General features: G+C 38.8%; 3 protein-coding genes across 4 annotated transcripts; 1 reads left to right on the top strand and 2 right to left on the bottom strand.

Moving 5' to 3' along the window:
* Positions 1–670: 670 nt before the first annotated feature.
* LOC103986409 (uncharacterized) lies at positions 671–8,160 on the top strand. Its single transcript, XM_009404422.3, has 11 exons — positions 671–868; positions 1,114–1,208; positions 1,759–1,816; positions 2,443–2,640; positions 3,709–3,785; positions 4,970–5,052; positions 6,550–6,601; positions 6,695–6,763; positions 7,357–7,443; positions 7,521–7,582; positions 7,673–8,160. Exons 1-11 carry the CDS (start codon positions 709–711, stop codon positions 7,884–7,886), a joined length of 1,155 nt encoding a protein of 384 aa, XP_009402697.2. The 5' UTR covers positions 671–708; the 3' UTR covers positions 7,887–8,160.
* Positions 8,161–8,771: 611 nt separating this feature from the next.
* On the bottom strand, positions 8,772–12,134 carry LOC135611888 (AP2-like ethylene-responsive transcription factor AIL1). The gene is made up of 9 exons (XM_065107537.1): positions 11,767–12,134; positions 11,135–11,675; positions 10,946–11,028; positions 10,817–10,825; positions 10,647–10,735; positions 10,437–10,510; positions 10,296–10,346; positions 10,090–10,166; positions 8,772–9,563 (listed from the first exon to the last, which is right to left on the bottom strand). Exons 1-9 carry the CDS (start codon positions 11,936–11,938, stop codon positions 8,959–8,961), a joined length of 1,701 nt encoding a protein of 566 aa, XP_064963609.1. The 5' UTR covers positions 11,939–12,134; the 3' UTR covers positions 8,772–8,958.
* Positions 12,135–15,465: 3,331 nt separating this feature from the next.
* On the bottom strand, positions 15,466–18,394 carry LOC135585383 (zinc finger AN1 domain-containing stress-associated protein 15-like). 2 transcript variants are annotated; one of them, XM_065109900.1, is made up of 2 exons: positions 17,435–18,394; positions 15,466–16,080 (listed from the first exon to the last, which is right to left on the bottom strand). In XM_065109900.1, the coding sequence occupies exon 1, from the start codon at positions 17,895–17,897 to the stop codon at positions 17,436–17,438; it is 462 nt and encodes a 153-aa protein (XP_064965972.1). In that variant the 5' UTR covers positions 17,898–18,394; the 3' UTR covers positions 15,466–16,080; position 17,435. The 2 variants fall into 2 exon arrangements, with proteins under 2 accessions (XP_064965972.1, XP_064965973.1); XM_065109901.1 differs by lacking the exon at positions 15,466–16,080 and adding an exon at positions 16,479–16,496.
* Between the last annotated feature and the right edge of the window lie 243 nt (positions 18,395–18,637).

Genomic DNA, 18,637 nt, shown 5'->3' with positions numbered 1-18,637 from the left:
TTTGCCTCTCATATTCTTTATACCTTCAGAGGCTTTTTTTTTTTACTTGGATGAAAATATCTGATCATCAATGTTATTGAAAAATAATTAATTTTAATAATTAATTATCATAGATTTTAAAAAAATGAAAATAGTAAATCATCTTAGAATCATGTCTTAGTGATTCTAAGATTATTAGTATTTTTTATTTTTTTAGAATTTTTTTAATAATTAATTTTTTTGAATAGTATATATGATCAAATTATTTTTGTCCTACCAAAAATAGATATCATTAAGTAAAAACAAATATAGAATAATGCTCCAAATAATTAATCTAATTATCTTGAAATCAAAGAAAAAAATTTTCGACAAAATGCTCAAAATAATATAGTTTCCTAATGTTTCATTAACAAATTGGACTTTCTTTTATCGTAATAATAATAATAATAATAATAATAATAATAATAATAATAATAATAATAATTGAATGGTTTTCTATTAGGAGAGGTTTCAACTCCCAACGGCAGGCGTCATCAAGCGGCCTGTCAACGCTTCACAGCCGTCCGATGTTTCCCAAGCGATCATCACAGCTCATCTTGTCGCCATTGCTGTCCTTTTGCCTGACTTCGGTTTGAAGGCCAACACAACACGTATATATGTATTTGCAGTCAGCTACAGAGTGACAAAAGTCCAATCTTTATCGAGGCTGCGGTGCCCGTCCCTTGTGAAATGCCGTCGGTCGTTGCTTCCGAACCCTTGAGACGCTCGATTCGCGAGAAGTGGAGGAAGATATGGACGAAGAGGTCTCTGATGGGATTGCTTCTGGGGCAGTTCGTGTCTCTCCTCATCACCTCCACCGGCTTCTCCTCCTCCGAACTCGCCAGAAGAGGTAATTTCTTTTCTCTGTTTACGGTGTTATTGTCTTTCTCTGGGTGATCGGTCTGCAGAAAGATAACACAAAGGTGAGGTTTTTGGGGATCCTTTCCCTCCTTTTTCTGCGTTTTCGATGTTATTGTCTTCTTCTCGCCTGATTGGTTTTGGCAAAGATAGCAAGGTGGAAATTTTTTGGGGGAGGTTTTTGGATGTAATCTGGGTTTTACATGGTTTCTTGAAGTGGGCCGTGGTGGGTTGCAGGTGTCAATGCTCCGACGTCGCAGTCGTTCTTGAATTACCTTCTGCTGGCAATGTTTTACGGTGTTTTTGTCGTCCACCGGCAGCGGCCGCTACAGGTGCTGCGATCGCTCCCTGGAATCGCTTCTTTACTGGTTGTTTTGAAATGTCCGAAAGATTTGTTCTTTAGCCTTCACAGATTGCTCAGGGGATTATCTTAGGTGGCCTTGCGTGTTTGAACATTAGTTGTTAGTTGTCATTCTTTGGAGTGAATACTTTATCACAATTGAATGAATAATTAGAACTTGATTGTGATAGAAGATGAGGAATGACAGATAATTGGTCTTCACTAACATACTTCTTCCCTGTGAAGGACTTTATATATGTATGTAGCTTTTTCAATCGCATTTGACTGTATACATGCTGAGAATTATTCTCTTTTCACGTGCACAGGATTCCTTTGGACTGAATGCTAGGCATATTTTATCCAGTCATCTGAGAGCTATGAATAATGACTTTATCCTGTAATATTAGCGAAAGAATAATTCCTTTAGCATATTTTTCCATGTGTATAATTTACTAGCTCATAAGGTCTTTGGCACTTAACATAAGTTTTATTGATTGATGAATTGGAATAATAATTCACATCTCACTTGAATTTTTTTACAGATAAATTGGTACTACTATCTGATGCTTGCTGCTGTTGATGTGGAAGCCAATTTTATTGGTGAGTAGTACTTTGTGATTACTACATGATAACATTTTATCTATTGCATGGATGATTTGCCTTTCTGATGAAAAAAGTTGGATTCTCAACCAAAATCCATGATGTTCTCTTGGTAGGTGATCTCTCTCTCTCTCTCTCTCTCTCTCTCTCTCTCTCTCTTTATCTCTCTCTTTCGTATAGTTTAGCTACTGAGGCCATGCTACTATCATCACACTGGCTCCATACTCCTGTTGCCATGTAACACACTGCTGCTCTTGTATATATTGCATTTTTTTTCCAAAATGCAATCATATGAAAATTTTATGTGGATAAACCTGAACCTGAGTGAACCTGAGAGGATAGGTTAGGTTAAGATTTGCCTTGATTGTGAATGAGGTGGGTCCAAGGTGAGTAGATTTCTGTAGCCTGCAGCAATGACCAACCTACCTTTAATGTTTTTCATGTTGTTCCCTTGCAATAAAACTTGAAACAATTTACTTCTGTTATTGGGTTAATCAGATATATTAGCTAAATAAAAATTATTTTAGCCATTTGGTTTTTAGACTTTGGATAAAAAAATTTCTCTTTACCTGTTAAAAATTGTTGATTTTCGTATTAATATACCTAAATTATACTATTTTTTATAGTTGTCAAATCCTACCAGTACACATCTTTGACAAGCGTCATGCTTCTGGACTGTTGGGCAATTCCATGTGTTATACTTTTCACGTGGTTGTTCTTGAAGACAAAATACGGATTAAGGAAGTTTGTTGGTGTTGCTATTTGTGTTGCTGGCCTTGTAATGGTTGTGTTCTCTGATGTTCATGCCAAAGACCGTGCACAAGGTAACTTGATACTTGTGCAACTTTCTGTATTCCTTTTCAGATTGTGATAGTAATAGGAGTTGCATATTCTATTATCCTGTTTGTTATAATCCAATTTCAACATGTATGATTGCATTCACTAAAATTTAATTATGATTAGAGGTTTTTGTCTTTTAATTTGGCTTAGAATTTTACTAGAAGGTTATAAGTGATGGATTTGTTGTACTTGTCTTTTCTTTTTTGTCATTTAGCTGGATATAAGGTTTGGCTTTGTAAACATGGTCAGCACAAATGCAAATTAGCCTTTTGCACATGGTCTCTACAAATGCAAAGTCTAGGAAGTGTGATTTCACTTTGACTCACATTCTGAATCATGATCTTATGATTTACATATTTGTTTTGGTTCTTATTTTTTTAAGTTTGAACTATCAGCTGCCCTTTTCATGTCATTCTCATGATCTTCTTGCTGCCTTGTGCTTTATCAACTCGACCTTTGGTTGTTATATCCCAAATATATATCAGTAAACCAGTAGTCATACCCTGTCAGTCCATCTCTTAGTCACTTTTGCATCATGCATCACCCCATTTGAATATATTTCTTAAAATGCCTTTGTTCCTTGATTGCTCCATAATTACTAAATTTGGCTCTTAAAACTAAAGGCAAATTGTTGTGAATCTACTTTCAGCATTCTTTCAATTTATTATTCCAATTTGGAAGTCTCTTGAAGAAGCTGAAACCGATGTAATAAACAATATTGCAGTTCCCATGTTTTCTTCTCTATTAATTAGCTCATTACTGTGTTGCAATCTAACTTCCCCTTTATGCAAGCTTGAAATAGTCCATATATCACATTACAGAAGATAGTGAAATGAACCACATCTTTTTTTCTTATTAAGTGACAACTAATCCAGCAAAATTCTATAAGAAAATGACAACTTTCTCAAAAAAGCCTCTTGTTGGTGCAAAAGGAGTATAATTGTTCATCCTAATTTTTATTGACATATACAAACTATATAAAAGTTCTTGTTCCGTTGTAGATACATAGATAACATCTCCCCTCATTTTTGGTCTTATTCTGTGTTTTACAGGAGGTCCCAACCCTTTGAAAGGTGATTTGTTTATCATTGCTGGGTCTACTTTATATGCTGTTAGTAATGTTGGTGAGGTATTCATTTTACTTTCCCTTCTTTGTTAAGATGCTCTTTTTTTCTTCTCTGGTGTTGCTAAATTCTCTTAGTTTGAATTATCTTACTTTTGATGCCTTCAAAAGATATGAAATTTTCCTTTTGAGGGGATATTACATGTCAATGATTTTTTTCTTGAACATGGTTTGTCGAAGGTGAACACCAGTCTTCCAATAATGCAATTGATCATTGTTTTTACATTGAATCATGATTCTTTTATTGAAGGGAGTTCATGTACTATGATGGTCCATTTGTCAATAAAGTGGGACAGGTGTGAGTGAGAGAGAGGAGAAGCATTATATATAGGAAAAGGTGGGAAAGAATAGCCAACATGTAAGGTTCTTGGTTTCCTTTTTTGTCTAAGAAATTGGTTTCTTCCTTCTTGATGTCACCATGTGGTCTTTGGAAAAGAAAGATAGGCTGTAAGGACCTTGCATGTTTACTGCACTAGTGCTCAATATTTCTTTCAGTAATTCTAGTGGAAGCAAATTAGTCATGTTATATATATATATATATATATATATATATATATATATATATATATATATATATATATATATATATATATATATATATATATATATATAATGGAAAAGGTTTTTCCCATTAACATATTCATGTTTTTAAACATTTGTTCCAATGTGTGGCTTTCGTTTTCTCTTTTTTCTAGGTCTAGTGGAACTTAGTAGGGTTGCTTCATGGTTGCACAAGTATTCTATTTTATCCTCCAATAATTTTTTCTTGAAATGGCTTTCTGTTGGCTAAGATTGCCTTGACTAGGATTTAGCACCAATTCTATCTACTTTACATTAGGTTGATGGTCAGTCAAGAAAAACACAAAAAGGGTTGCCTCTTTGATAGACCCTTCTCTGTTTTAAGTATCACTCCATATGTGACCCCATCACTGGAGTTTGTACTCATAGGAACCTTCTACCACTTCTGGAGGTAGTTTATAAATATGAAAAGTAACAAGTTGATTGAACATATATGGTTCACTGGAGTTTAAGTAAATCTTTCTTCTTTCCCTTATTATTTTTTGTCAATTTTTTGTTTGATCATTTTGTGATGTATTTCTCCTTAAAACTTTACTTTTTTCAATTTAATTTGGACAGAGCAATCTCTTATCAACTAAGGAAATTTTTATGTTATGTTTATCATTCATCAGGAATTCATTGTCAAGAAGGGAGATAGAGTTGAGTTGATGGCAATGCTTGGAATATTCGGAGCAGTTATTAGTGCTATTCAAATGTATCCTTGGCCTTTTTTTGAATGCATGATATATAGCAGAATGTCAATGGCAATCATCCATCCACATTTCAGGAAGTTTAATTAGTTCTAACCTCTATCAAAGGTTCAATATATTATGTATATTTACTGTACTGAATTAGAAGCACTGTTTAGGTTTCTTACTATCCACATGATCTCCAGGTTTATGATCTTTTACCCCTTGATATAGCAAGATGTAGAGAACATCAGGCAAATCATTGCTGCAAATTGTATCACTTGTAGCCAATGGCTACTTTGCAACACAGGCATACTGCCATACAGAGCAATGGTGTGCATCTTGATCATTTATGTGCAGATAGTCATATTTGTTGGTCCAACTAAGGACTTATCAAGATAATTAGAATTTAGAACTTTGAAGTCGGATTTCAAATACCGATCGGATCTTGTAGGCACCAACCAATATTTATCAATTCAATGAAGGACCGATAGCAGATCACATAGGTCATTATTTTATTCTGAAGATATTGCATGGGAACAGGTCTGCATACTGCCCATATACCTCGATTGGTTGACAAAACTGGTTGCAGTCTGAGATTTAAATCCTGTTTGAAGATATAGAGAGGTGCTATAAGGTGAACTTAATCAATGCATGCATGGGAACATAAGGAAAACTATGGAGATTACACAAGGAACCAAGGACCATAATGATGAGAAAATATGCACAGGAGACCATCATGATGAGAAATTATAGAGTGGATCAAGAAAGATAATCATGGATAAAAATAAGAGAACACTTAATCGAGTAATCAATAATTAGAAGTTTAAGAGTTGCAACAAATGAGCACAAAGCTGCAGAGAATCAGGATAATGATAAACAAATCCAAAGTGGATGAACAGAGGAGCTGGGAATTATTTTTAAAGTTGTATGGAAGGGAATCTACGGATTCGATAGTGATTTAGGAAATCTTCATAAATGTTTGTAACACATTTCTTGACATTATGCTTAATCACTTATTGATATTATTTAGCATGCAGTGAGTAGCTCTAATTAAGATATTATTCAACAAAGATTGCAGAACTTTGTAAATGTATCTTCTTGTAACTGAAGTCATATTAAGCAAATTGACGGTAAATATGTGCTTTAATTTCTCTGGGTTCTCTCTTTTCTGTTGATGGACCTCAATATGTTCATGAAAGATGTTGAAATAATTCTTCAGGCATATGGACACTACTTTTTGAATGAACCAATTTTTTACACTCTTACTCAACTTCACTTTACTAGGAAATATCCGTCTTTAGTTTGTCTATACTGTGTAATGTGGGTCAAAATCTTCAGCTAGTGTTTGGATCAGATCAAGCTGAAACTATGCATCATCCTGTTTAATCGTAGATAGTTTTTGTTTAATGGCTTTATTATTATCAAAACAGAAAAAAAAATGGGCAATTCAAGAACACAAACTCTTCAAATTTGGATTTTGACAGTTTATGTTTTCATTTGTTCTCCTTAATATTTCCTAGAAGCATTCTCGAGCGCAACGAGCTTAAAGATCTCAACTGGACAGCTGGTGTGGTAACTCTCTCTCTGTCTCTCTCTCTCTCTCCCTAGATACGTTGTTTTCCAATCATATATGCTAATTTGTTTTATCTGAACATGTGATTTCAGGTGCTACCATTTCTTGGATATGTCTTGGCCATGTTCTTGTTTTACTCGACTGTCCCTATCATTCTTAAGGTAAGCTCTGAATGTGTTTATCAATTCCATTTTGCACTACCTGTTGATGTGACAAATGGTTTTAAGGTAGTTCCATATGATAGGCAAGAGTTATGCTGTTCAGGCACATACCATCTAGGATGAAAATTTACTTCTTTCAATTGTTGGACCTATGGTGCTAAATGCTATTATACTCGCCAATGTCTTAAAAGTCGATTAATTGACACAAACATGAAAAGGAAAATTGATAATGGTGATAATATATTGTTCCTACTGACAAGAGAAGCTTGCTGCTAAGAACTGATAACAATTGCTCTCTGTTGGATTAACTTTCTGACAAAATGGGAAGTGAGCTGAACTAGACTGCTAATAGCAATGTGTTTTCTTCTAGCTGTATTCCTGCTTCAAAAATCTCTCACTGGGAAAGCTATAGTTGAATTATATTATTAACCAAATTATCTATGTTTTGTTTCTTTGCTGACAAAATTACAATATGGTGGTTTTTAGTCTAAGAATTAAGTAGAGCTGGTGAAACGAGGAATCAACAATCTATTTTGCTGCTTCACTTCATTTTTCTCGCTCACTCATTCTTTTTGTTGTTTATCATCATGCAGATATGTGGAGCCACCTTGCTAAACCTTTCACTGCTGACCTCAGACATGTGGGCTGTTCTAATCCGCATTTTTGCATATCACCAAAAGGTTAATATTCTTGTGCGGTTATTATTATAACTGTAAAGCTATGAATCATGAGACAAATCAATTCTATCGCCCTGCAGGTCGACTGGTTGTACTTCATAGCTTTCGCAGGTGTTGCAGTTGGACTTGTGATTTACTCAATGTACATGTTGTCCAAGTTCATGTTCCTTGTTGCTCCTTTTTATGACACTTTTCTAGATGACTAAACCTGTCTTTTGCATCAATCAAGCAGAAGTAAGAAAGATGAGGAAACTGCCCAGGTTGCAGTGGCTACCGACAAACAGGACCAGCCAGAGGATGAAGAGGCTGCAATGGGAAATTTGACTCGAGGATCCACTGCTGTAGTCGAGAACCAAAGTTCCGGCATCGTCAATCAGCAGCCTTCTTCTGTTACAATTTTGCCCAAGCAAGATTCGTATGTGGCGACAAGCCATCATGGAAATTGAGACAACCGCGAAGAACATTTACTGTCGCACTTTTTCACCCACAAGAACAGATAGAAGCAGCAGCTGCAGCAGCCATCATGATTGTTCAAGTAGCCTCCATGGAACACTTTAGTGCCCGTCGAGCAATTTTGCAGGATTGTCTGCTGTGTCAAGTTGTCATCTGATTGTCTATATATAGTCATGGTAATTCTCCTAGATTTGATTAGGAAAACTTATCCTGTTTTCACAAACATTTATGATAATGGTATGAATATAAGGTGAGTTTTTATTGTGATTTTTCGAGCGCAAGCGCAATTTTCTCGAACATCTCATCTCTATATTCTTCTATATAGATATGTATTTTGCTAATCACTTTACTGGGCTTTAAATTCACTGATCTAAACAACACTGATTGCTTACTGTTGCTTTAAATGTTCCTATTATTTGGTGTGTTCATCATTCACAGTAACTGCATGTCCCTTTTCATGCACACACACACACACACAAAGTAGTCGTGTGTTCTTCTTTGGAGAAATAAAAATATATTCTTTTAGGTAAAAGACTTGAAGTTTTGACTTTATATCACCCTGTGGATCACACAAATCATCATTTGACAATAATTAAGTCAAACATTAGCATGATCATGACAGCATTAGCTACTCAGTCCTGAGATCACTTTCTCCTCTTCTCTGCCATTCTCAGTTCACTATTATCTCACTCTGTGTCAATGAAGAGAAACTTTAGGACAATATGTTTTCTTGATATTATTTAGGACACCAAGTAATTTTCCATCTCTCATTTGATAGTATCTTTATATATATTGCTTGTAGATCTGCATGTTGTATCAGTTATATGATTTGATCTGATAGAAAGAAAAGGAAATGCGAATCAAATCATTTGCTCTTTCAAAAAGATCATTCATTTCAGCAACTTTACAGAGCCTCTCTCGAATGGTGGATACTTCCGAGCTGCACCAAAATTAATAGCTAGTGAGAGCTGTGGGAAGTCTCCAAAGTCTCACAAGCCATTGCTACCAACGATCACAATAGTTATCGTGCCAAAAAGCTAAGCAAAACACAGAATGAAGAATCATCTAAGCATCATCCCATACTGTAAACAGAGGAGTTCCATGGCCAGCAGCCGCAGCCATGCAGTTGGACCTCCATGCCATAGCTTGAGCTGCTGCTGGCGTCCAAGTGGCGCTACCGGAAGGCGACTGCTGAGAGACATAGAAAGTCTTCTCACTACCCTGATAGCTCCCACCGCTTCCAGCCATGACGCCATTGTACGTGACCGAGTTCGACCCAGTGCTGTGTTCGAGCCACGAAGAGTCGACGCTCGCAAGGTGGTGAAGCGCCGAGTTTGGCTGGAAGAAGCTGTGGGTGTCGGTCCCCAGATGGAGTTGGTGGAGGCCACCAAGGCCATGAGCGGCGGCCACGACGGCGTCTTCCTCCTGCTTGCACGGGAGGCCGCTCAGCTCCAGAGGTTGCGGTCGATGGAAGGCGATAGTCCGCCGCCCGGCATGCTCGGCATGCTCGGACGCCACATCCCTCAGCCGCTTGCCTGTGCCGCATACGGTGTTGCTCTCGAGGATGCTCTTCACGTCGTAGCGGCTCATGTCGAAGTTCGTGACCGCGTTCAGTCCCCGGAATCTTATGGCAGCGACGTCGTACGCCTCCGCTGCCTCTTCTTGGGTGCCTGAAGATTACACTTCGAAGCTTAGAACACTAAGCCTAAGGAGTGCATTAAGCTCCATTAGATCAACCTCTTCTATGTTGGAACCAACATAGTACGTTAAAATTATTTTCTGATAATGAGGTATTTCATTCGAATAGACATAACCTTTCAGCCTAATAAACATGATTTTTCATCCAATCTAAAATAAATATAATCTTTTATCCTAACGAGTCTGTCGGTTATTGCATTCATTCTATAAAAAAAATTAAATTTTATTTTCATAGATCTTTAAAGTATAAAGGCATACTATCATAAAAAATAATCGTTTATTTCTTAAGAGACAAATATCGTGAAACCATACCGTAGAACAAATTCGTTTTAAGAAAAAAGAGTTCAACTCTTGTCTTGACTAAATCTTCTTTTTTTTTTTTATGATCTAACCTAAGTTTTCCTTTCAAATTAATCTTTTTATTTCTATCAAATTACTTTAAATGGAAGAAATACAACTTCTTCCAACATTCCACATGCATGCACAAACAAAACTTACTGAAGGTTCCCAAATAGAGGTCTTTGTTCCCTGCTACTCTTCCTATCCTTGCTTGCCATCTCCCATGCTGATGATGTCTGAAACATGGGGACATATATATCTATAATTAGGAAAGTATTCCATTGGAAAGACTGATCTGAAGTGAAATATCAACAAAAGTGAAGACAAAGAGGTTGATGTTCTAAATGAAATCTAAATCTGCTTGCCTGGTTACTCCACGATAGATAGAGGCTCCTCTAGAGAATCCACTGCTCTTTCTGCATGCAAAGTATGCCATTTATGTTAACATAAGATCTAAGAATCATATACATACTTACATACATACATACATCAATGAGAAGACTTACCTCCTAATAGATGCAATAAATTCCTGCCTTGTCATGTGTTGCATCTCCTCCAACTCTTTCTCATAGTTGTTTATCTAAGTATGATCAAGCAAAACATAAATCAATCACTTGAAATGAGAGAACATACAGGAGATCATAAAGAGAGAGAGAGAGAGAGAGAGAGAGAGAGAGAGAGAGAGAGAGAGAGGGAGAGAAGGGACATAAACATACAGGGAAATTTGTTGTAGTGGTTGGACCCCAATACTTGAGAGCAGCCAAATCATAAGCCCTTGCAGCCTTTTCTTCTCTGTCATAGCCCCCTACAAAACCACCAACATGTGTTATTGCCTACAAACTGGAAAGGGGAGAAAGGAGTCATCATGAAGGGGTTCAATGCTCACCTAAATAGACTGCATGGATTTGGATGAGGAGGAGCCATTTGCAGCACATATTGCATCAAAGATGGTGAGAAACAAGATAGAAGAAGATGCTTAATACTAATCGAATGATAATGATGCAAGTTGATGTACCTTGTCTACCCTTGCGTGCCTGTCCTTCTCTTCGGCAGCTATTATCCCATAGATGAGCCTCATATCGACCTGTCCATCTATGCCTGAAAGCACATCATAGACTTTTGGAGTTATTGCTACTAATCAAAGAGTAAATGTTAAGTTTGCAGTAGAAAATGCTAGATTTCATCTGAAGAAGACATGCCAGACCTCGTCACACCGCGGTAGATGGAAGATCTCTGCCCAAATGTGTCGACAGATCTCCGAGGAGCTGCTGTTATTGCACCAGTTTGGGAGTCGAGGCTGCCTCCGATGGCTTTCTGCTTGTTGTCTGAGGAGGAACTCTCACCTCCGCAGCTCACCTCAGTCACCAGTAGAGGCAACGCGGAGCCCGACTGTGAGCCTGTGCTCATGCTCATCGACAGAACAACACTGGCTTGGCCAGTAGTTGCCCCGGCCGTGTCACTGCTGCTGTTATTGGCCTGCTGGTGCGGGGTGGGTTGGCTCCTTAACCATGTCTTCATCGTCGACACTCCGATAGGGTTGCCCATCAGGGCTCCATCGCGAGCGCTCGATGTCACAGATGAAGTGTCGGAGAACATGTACATGCCGCGGCTCCCACATGCATCGCCAAGGAAGTCTTCGAGCTTGGGCTCTTCTTCCACCGCATTGTTTCTGCTACCGTTCGATCCAACCAGCATGGACAGCTCTGAGGCGCCTCCATCGAAGTCCAAACTCTTCGAGTTCCAATCTGCGAGCAACAATGAGAGAAGGAAAGATGAAACCAAGAAAGCTAGAAGAGTATGTGCTGATGATGCCTTGAGCATCGGGGAGCCATTGACCTTGGGTTTGATGATGGGGTCTATTGAGGGCATCCACTAATCCAAACGAGGCATAGAGGCCAAAGCAGTCAGTGGAGACATCATCGCCCGGGTGGTGCTGATGAGACTGTGAGGAAGGGAGCTCCTGCGGGGAGAGTGAGAAGGCTAACCAGTGGTGATTCATGGAAGCCATTGTAGGACTCAGGAATGTGTTGGAGAGCAGGAGGGAGAGACTGTGGATCTGCCTCACACAGCAAGGAAAAGCTAGAATCCAAGAATGTGAAGGCAGAGACCGGAGTGCAACAACAAACCAAGCACCAAGAAGGTTTGGAAGAGAGGGGAAAAGGTCAAGGCAAACTGAAACAAGAACAGTTCCAAACAGGATCCAACAGTAAATTTATATACAGTTGCCAACCTCTCTCTCTCTCTCTCTCTCTCTCTCTCTCTCTCTATACAAACATGAAGCCTACTTTTTCCCTAAGATGTAGTTTAGGCACATGTAACATAAGCTAGAAGCATGCTTAATAATGGAGGATTGGGAGAAAAAGATTAGAGACAAATAGTGGTAATCACAGAGAGAATCATGAAAGCAGATATGAGTAAGTTTATGATCTGAACCTAAAGATTAAAGTCAATTCCAAACTATAGTAATTAGCAAAAAATCAAAGGCTTAGGTATTGTGCATTTTACTTCACCATTAAAATGTGATTTCATGTTGTGAGGGTAGAATGATCACAGCATATATAGGATTTGTGTGTTTCAACCAATAGATTTATATGTCCTTCAAAGACCTAAGAGTGCTGATAATACTTTATTGATCCTAATGCCTTTTTATATGTTAATGTACTGTTATATGGACACTAATCTAAATTAGGATAGGAGGCTGAAGTGCTTGACCACCTGACATTTGTAGTTCTTCATGATCTAATTGTGACTGATTAGATCTCATACTACACCAAATGAGTGTTGAGTGAAATGAAGACATTTGATTCTCTTAGCAACATGAGATAATTTTTGTTAGTAAGTTCTTTGAAGTCAACCATTCTCCCTCTCTCATCTTGTTATCCCCCCCACCCCCATGTTGACCTTGTCTCTCTGCACAACCCGGACTCTCCTCTTGGGCTGTCTCTATAGATAGACCCAGCATTACCTAATACCAAAGAAATGAAGGTAAAGAACGAGAGAGAGAGAGAGAGAGAGAGAGAGAGAGAGAGAATAGTTAAAGGATCACAGAGCGTGCTATATGTGTCCCGAATGAGGACACAAACCCTCGTCTTCCGGGTCATTGGACCTATTCATTTCATTCTCCAAAACCCTTGCCAAAGGCCCTAAACAATATTACTAGTGGTGGTGAGAGAGATGAGAGAGAGGGTAAGATATGAGTGGTTCTTATCTCGGTTAATGCAAAGCTTGCCGAACCTTTGACCGTCAAAGAAGGAAGAAAGGTAAAAACACATGGCATAGATAGAACGAATATGATAAACTATGAATAAAATGCTTGTTTGTACCAAAAGACAAACACAAGCAAGAAGTCACTCACCTCTAGGGTTTTCAGCAAGGCAAATTAGCTGCTTTATCTTCATGTGCGAAGATCCATTAGCAGCAGCCACACACATATGCATAGATGGACTGTGTTTTATGAACATTCACAGGCGCGATCTGCATGTCTTCTTGTATCCTGGGTTTTACGTGCATGCATGCATGCTTTGGTGCCACGTCCATGTGCATGCATGACCTATGAAGTGGAACTAAGTAGAAGAAGAAAGGTAGTTAACTATATAAGCAGCCCTCCCTCTAGGGTTTGATTCGATGCAGTGTGTTCATTACTCTTCTTGAGATCAGAAGTCGTTTTGTTGTGTGGGAAGTCGTAAGATAAGCTCGTTCTATTACTTGAGAGAGAGAGAGAGAGAGCGTTTCTTACGGTAAGTGGGCAACCAGTGGCGTCTGGGAGAGAACGACGACCTCATGGGGAACATCTAATACTGATATCTAACCCATCTTTAACTCCAAAAAAGCAGAGTGGATCATATCAATGGTCCACACTGAGCACATGTTTACATCAATAGTTATGCCCATGTTCAAGTCTAGCTAGCACAGTTTACCAAGAAGTGTAGAGAGAGAGAGAGAGAGAACACAGTAATCAAGGGGTGAGTGGAAGCGGGATTTGGCCTAGGAGAAATCAGCGGACGCCCGTGCCTTCTCGGTAAGAATAACTACTCGATCATTTCCGCGCACGATGACCAACGTGAAGAGAGAGAGAGAGAGAGAGAGAGAGGGGGGGGGGGGAGAAAAGCCAGAGCAAGAGTAAAACAAGGAGTTAAACGAGAATTAATGGTCGCTGTTGGGGAGGGAAAGAAGGATACAAGAGCAGAGAGTTGATAGATAATAGCTAGGCTACTCTGGGACATAGCCTCCATAAAGATCATTCACCTAATTATATTCTTGTTTTGGCCTGTTTTCTGATACGTGTTTGTGGGATTGTGGGTTGAGAGAGAGAGAGAGAGAGAGAGAGAGGTGGATTTGTTTACTGCATGCCTGCCTTGGCTTGTCTGCTCTTGCAATGCTCATATCACCATAGTTTATGCCATCAGTTTGCCAAGGGTGAGGAGACTTCAGTTCTTGCACATCTATGATAGTGTGGGACTCAAACCTTTTTTGACTTGGAAGACTCTGTCATGGTATCAACAGGCTAAGTAAGAACTTAAGATTAATGCAACCTCCAATGCATCATACTCAAACCCCATTACATTGCCTACGTTGATCCTCCTGTATGTAGACAAGTGCATGCACACACACACACATGTGCATCCAAACTCCACTTCTTCTTCTTCTTCTTCTTGTCTGTGGCTCCATTTGTCATGAGATAAGGCTGCAGTAGGCTGAGCACAATCCAACACAAGATAGATATTATGATTGCAACTCAATTTCTAAACTTTTAAAAATTATATTAAAATCCCTGCATTTATAAAAATAAAATATTGATATCTTTATATAAGAGTTAAAAAAATAATTTCATAAAATTAATTACATGAGATAATCTATAATCAATTCGCATGTAAACATAATTAGGCTTACTATATTGCAATGCATGTGAAGAGTACATATATTTGCTTGACTCAACTTTTATCAGTCAAGAGTATATATATATATATATATGATGCAGCAAATTAGAATGAGTCTGAGTCAATCTAGCCAAGGCTATGGACACCAACTCACATGTAAAGAATCTGGTCATTTTTCTAGGTTATTGTAGAAAAACAAATTTAACTTTTATTATATTAAAATATATAAAGTCATTTAGATAACTATAAGGCCACCCAAATAATTGTAAACTAGTTGAATGGATTCATTTTGCCACCCATGGGGAGACCTTCAGATGAGAGTGTGTGCTGTAAGGATTTGAAATCACAAGACATGAGCAGAAAATAAGGTTTGACTTTTATAAGGGTTCAGCAAGACAAACATGTTCTACCCTTCAAACTAGAGGTGTGTTGTGGTGGCTGAGAGTCACAGTACCCATTGACAAGAGATGCTGATTTGAACTCTGAAGCATACCTACAAACCATGCAGCTTTGCTTATGGCACCAGAAAAGAAAAGAGAATGAAGCATCATGGAAGCACACCAGGCTTAACTCTCCACCCTCCTTGTTGCCATCATCAGCAGCCAGGTCAAAGTACAGAACAAGGAAATGCAAGAAATGTGCATGCCAACACAAAAAATGAATACACTTCCATCTTTTCCTTTAGAAAAGAGAATGTTGTATGATTGGGTAACTGCAAAGCATCCAACAAAGGTAAAAGTGAGCACCTAACATCATCCAAAAGTAAGCTGCCTCAACAGCCTTTACAAGGGAAAAGTCACTGCAAACAAAGTTTAGCATCTTATGCATTACTAGGGAGAAGTTCTGAAGCACATGTGATGACAAGTAGTTCACATGGATCTTGTTCTCTTGTAGAGTAGCCCATGGCAACATAGATATGGCTAACATGAAGGGGATCAAACTGTCCAATATGCTTTCATAAGCTTGCTTTTGAAAAAGAATTGGTTCTGCTGAAACACATGTAATGACAAATGGTTCACATGGATCTTGTTCTCTTGTAGAGTAGCCCATGGCAACATAGATATGGCTAACATGAAGAGAATCCCAATAAGAGGATTCAACCGTCAAATATGCTTTGATAAGCTTGCATTCGAAAAAGAATTGGTTCTGCTGATTGCTTCTGCTGAAACATATGTAATGACAAATAGTTCACATGGATCTTGTTCTCTTGTGGAGTAGCCCATGATAACAGAGATAATGCAACCATGAAGAAGATCCAAATAAGAGGATTAAACTGTAAGATAAAAGTCATAGTTTAATTTGGAAATCATCTACCTGTTAGCCAATATAGCAAAAGTCTTATGATCTTCCAAAATTTATCATCACAAAGTCCAATGTAAAGAAGCAAAAGGTGGGGTGAACTGTGAAATAGAAGCTTTTTCTGTATCTGAATATAATACGTGGTCGAAAATGGGGGGGAACGAAAAGTTAATGAGTTTAAATATTCATGAAATTAGAGAAGAACAATAAGCAATAAGAACTAGCAGCTCTTATCATCCATTATCTAATTATAGGCTTGCTTTAAAAAAGAATTGGTTCTGCAGAAACACATATAGAGACAAATAGTTCACATGGATCTTGTTTTCTTGTGTAGTGCCTTGACAACATAGATATGGCAACCATGAAGAAGCTCCAAATAAGAGGATTAAACTGTCAAATAAAATTGATTGCATCATTTGGAAATCATCTATCTGTTTCTATGGTCTTCCATAATTTGTCATCACAAAGTCTTGTATAAAGAAGCCAAAACAGGAAGGAACTAGTACCAAAAGTCAGTCACACAAACTCAAGTTCTTTACATGAATACAAAATGTGGTTGAAAATGAGGGGAATGAAAAGTTATCCAGTTCAATAATTATTCATGAGATTAAAGAAGAAGAACAAGCAAAATGAATCGCAGCATTAATCATCTATTACTTCATTATAAGCTTGCATCAAGAAAGACTTGGTATGAAGTCCGATTGCTGCTGCATTATCAGGATTATGGCAGAACTTCAAGAACCCTCAGCAGATGAGAACTAAACGAAATCAATTTCTTGTGAGAATGATTGCTACTTAGCTTCTCATAGCTAAAAGTAGATGCAAGCAGCTAAAATTTCCATCTACATTTTCTAGTAACATGGAATTCTTCCTCATTGTTATTACTCTGAGAAGCCAGTAATAGTTTGATCTTCAATCTTTAGCTTCAAACAATAAGTAATTATCAGGAATAACTATTCAGAATAGGAAGAGAATTGTTCATGCTTCCATCCAAAGAAAAAAAAAAAAGGGTCCTCCATTTCCCAACCAAAAAAAGGCAGTCCTGCTACAGAGACCTGCCTAGCAGCCCCTTTCTCATCACACCAAACAGAGAGAACAAAAGCACAAAAAGATGGCAAGAAAAGAAAGAAGCAACAACAAAATTAAGCCCAACAGCTAACTTGTAAGCCAATTACTGAAGCAACTTATACCAAAAGCAATTCATAATTGTAGCCATATTGTGGTTGAAGGATAGCAACAGCATACTATTCTAATCCAATAGACTTGGTAAAGAAGAAGGCTGCTTCAATCGACTATCAAGCAACAGAAACCATGGAGAATGACAGAACCTCAAATCTTAATGATCTTAGCAGCTCTTATGAGGGGGTTGGCCTTCGCAATCTGCTCTCTTCCAGCAGCTTTGTAATCAAAGGAGCAGTCGTGGGTGTCGGAGTACCGGTGGCTAGCGCAGAAGAGATCCCCGCACCGGCACCGGAAGCCGGTGAGCCCCACCCTTTTCCGGCAAGTCGAGCACCGGTTGATGTAGCGAAGGGGAGGGGCCTGCTTGCTAATCTTCATCTCGAAAGAGAGAGCGGCGCCGGAATCGGCCGCCGCTGGATTTCCTGAATTCTCAGGCATCTCGGGAACTGGGAGCTCCTGGGGAGGCTTCAGGCAAAGAGAAGGTGGGGACGGTGGTGCGGGCGGAGGAGAGGGAGACGGAGAAGAGGAAGAAGAAGAAGAAGAAGACGAGGAGGACGAGGGTTTGAGGATCTCAGCTTCATCTTTGTCAAGGTTGCAGCTTTCCCCTGCCATCTATCCAAATTCAAGAAGAATACAAAAGCAATAGCCAGAAATGCTAATAAAAGGGAATAAATCGAGAGAAAAAGAGATCGCCGCAAGTGACAAATCCAAGTGAAAAAGGCTTAAATCTCAAGGGAAAACAAGAAAGGCACCGTCCTTAAGGAATCAGAGACGAGCGGCGTGGATGGTGAGAACAAACATTCGATAAAGCTGACACTTTTCTCCACGGATTTGGGCAAATATTAGAACTGGCAGACGATCATAGCCAGAGAACGAGAGGGTGGTACCTTTACCAAGATCAGAGATCGAATCGAGATAGGATGAACGAAATCTTAAAGAAGACAACGGAAACCCTGGAATCAAGCTCACCGATTGGGAACTTTCAGATGGAATTAAGGTCTGGGGAGCGAGGCGACGACGGGAATCTCCTCGAAATGGATCGAGCTCGATCTAAAGATCGAGGCCGAAGCCGTCGGGATTCGATGGGGGGGGGGGGGGGGGGGGGGAGGGGAGCTGCGTGCGCAGGTGGTGATGACTCAGGAAGCCATCCAGTATAAATCTACTGCACTCACAATTAAAGAGAACTCTGCTTCGGCACTCTTCCTCCTACCTTTTCTTCCTCTCTTTTTTATGCCTTTAATTTACCAAATAGCCTAAATAAATGTATTTTCCGTAATTTTGCTTGGTAAAATATAGAAGGATTATTTTTCATGTACGTCCTCACAATTCATTGAATGAAACACATGTGACGA

This window comes from Musa acuminata, chromosome BXJ2-5 (assembly GCF_036884655.1).
Source record: "Musa acuminata AAA Group cultivar baxijiao chromosome BXJ2-5, Cavendish_Baxijiao_AAA, whole genome shotgun sequence".
NCBI lineage: Eukaryota > Viridiplantae > Streptophyta > Magnoliopsida > Zingiberales > Musaceae > Musa > Musa acuminata.
Note: the sequence above shows the minus strand (reverse complement) of the source record. Positions and strands in the feature narration are given on the sequence as shown.

What these genes read in the sequence shown, in the direction of transcription:
- LOC103986409 (XM_009404422.3), top strand. Translation starts at nt 709, where the DNA reads ATGCCGTCGGTCGTTGCTTCCGAACCCTTGAGACGCTCGATTCGCGAG. An exon ending in TGTGGAAGCCAATTTTATTG is followed by an intron (nt 1,817 to 2,442) that starts GTGAGTAGTACT and finishes TATTTTTTATAG; the next exon opens with TTGTCAAATCCTACCAGTAC. An exon ending in CTGTTAGTAATGTTGGTGAG is followed by an intron (nt 3,786 to 4,969) that starts GTATTCATTTTA and finishes ATCATTCATCAG; the next exon opens with GAATTCATTGTCAAGAAGGG.
- LOC135585383 (XM_065109900.1), bottom strand. Translation starts at nt 17,897, where the DNA reads ATGGCAGGGGAAAGCTGCAACCTTGACAAAGATGAAGCTGAGATCCTC.
- LOC135611888 (XM_065107537.1), bottom strand. Translation starts at nt 11,938, where the DNA reads ATGGCTTCCATGAATCACCACTGGTTAGCCTTCTCACTCTCCCCGCAG. An exon ending in TTTATTGCATCTATTAGGAG is followed by an intron (nt 10,347 to 10,436) that starts GTAAGTCTTCTC and finishes CTTTGCATGCAG; the next exon opens with AAAGAGCAGTGGATTCTCTA. An exon ending in ATCTATCGTGGAGTAACCAG is followed by an intron (nt 10,167 to 10,295) that starts GCAAGCAGATTT and finishes CCCATGTTTCAG; the next exon opens with ACATCATCAGCATGGGAGAT.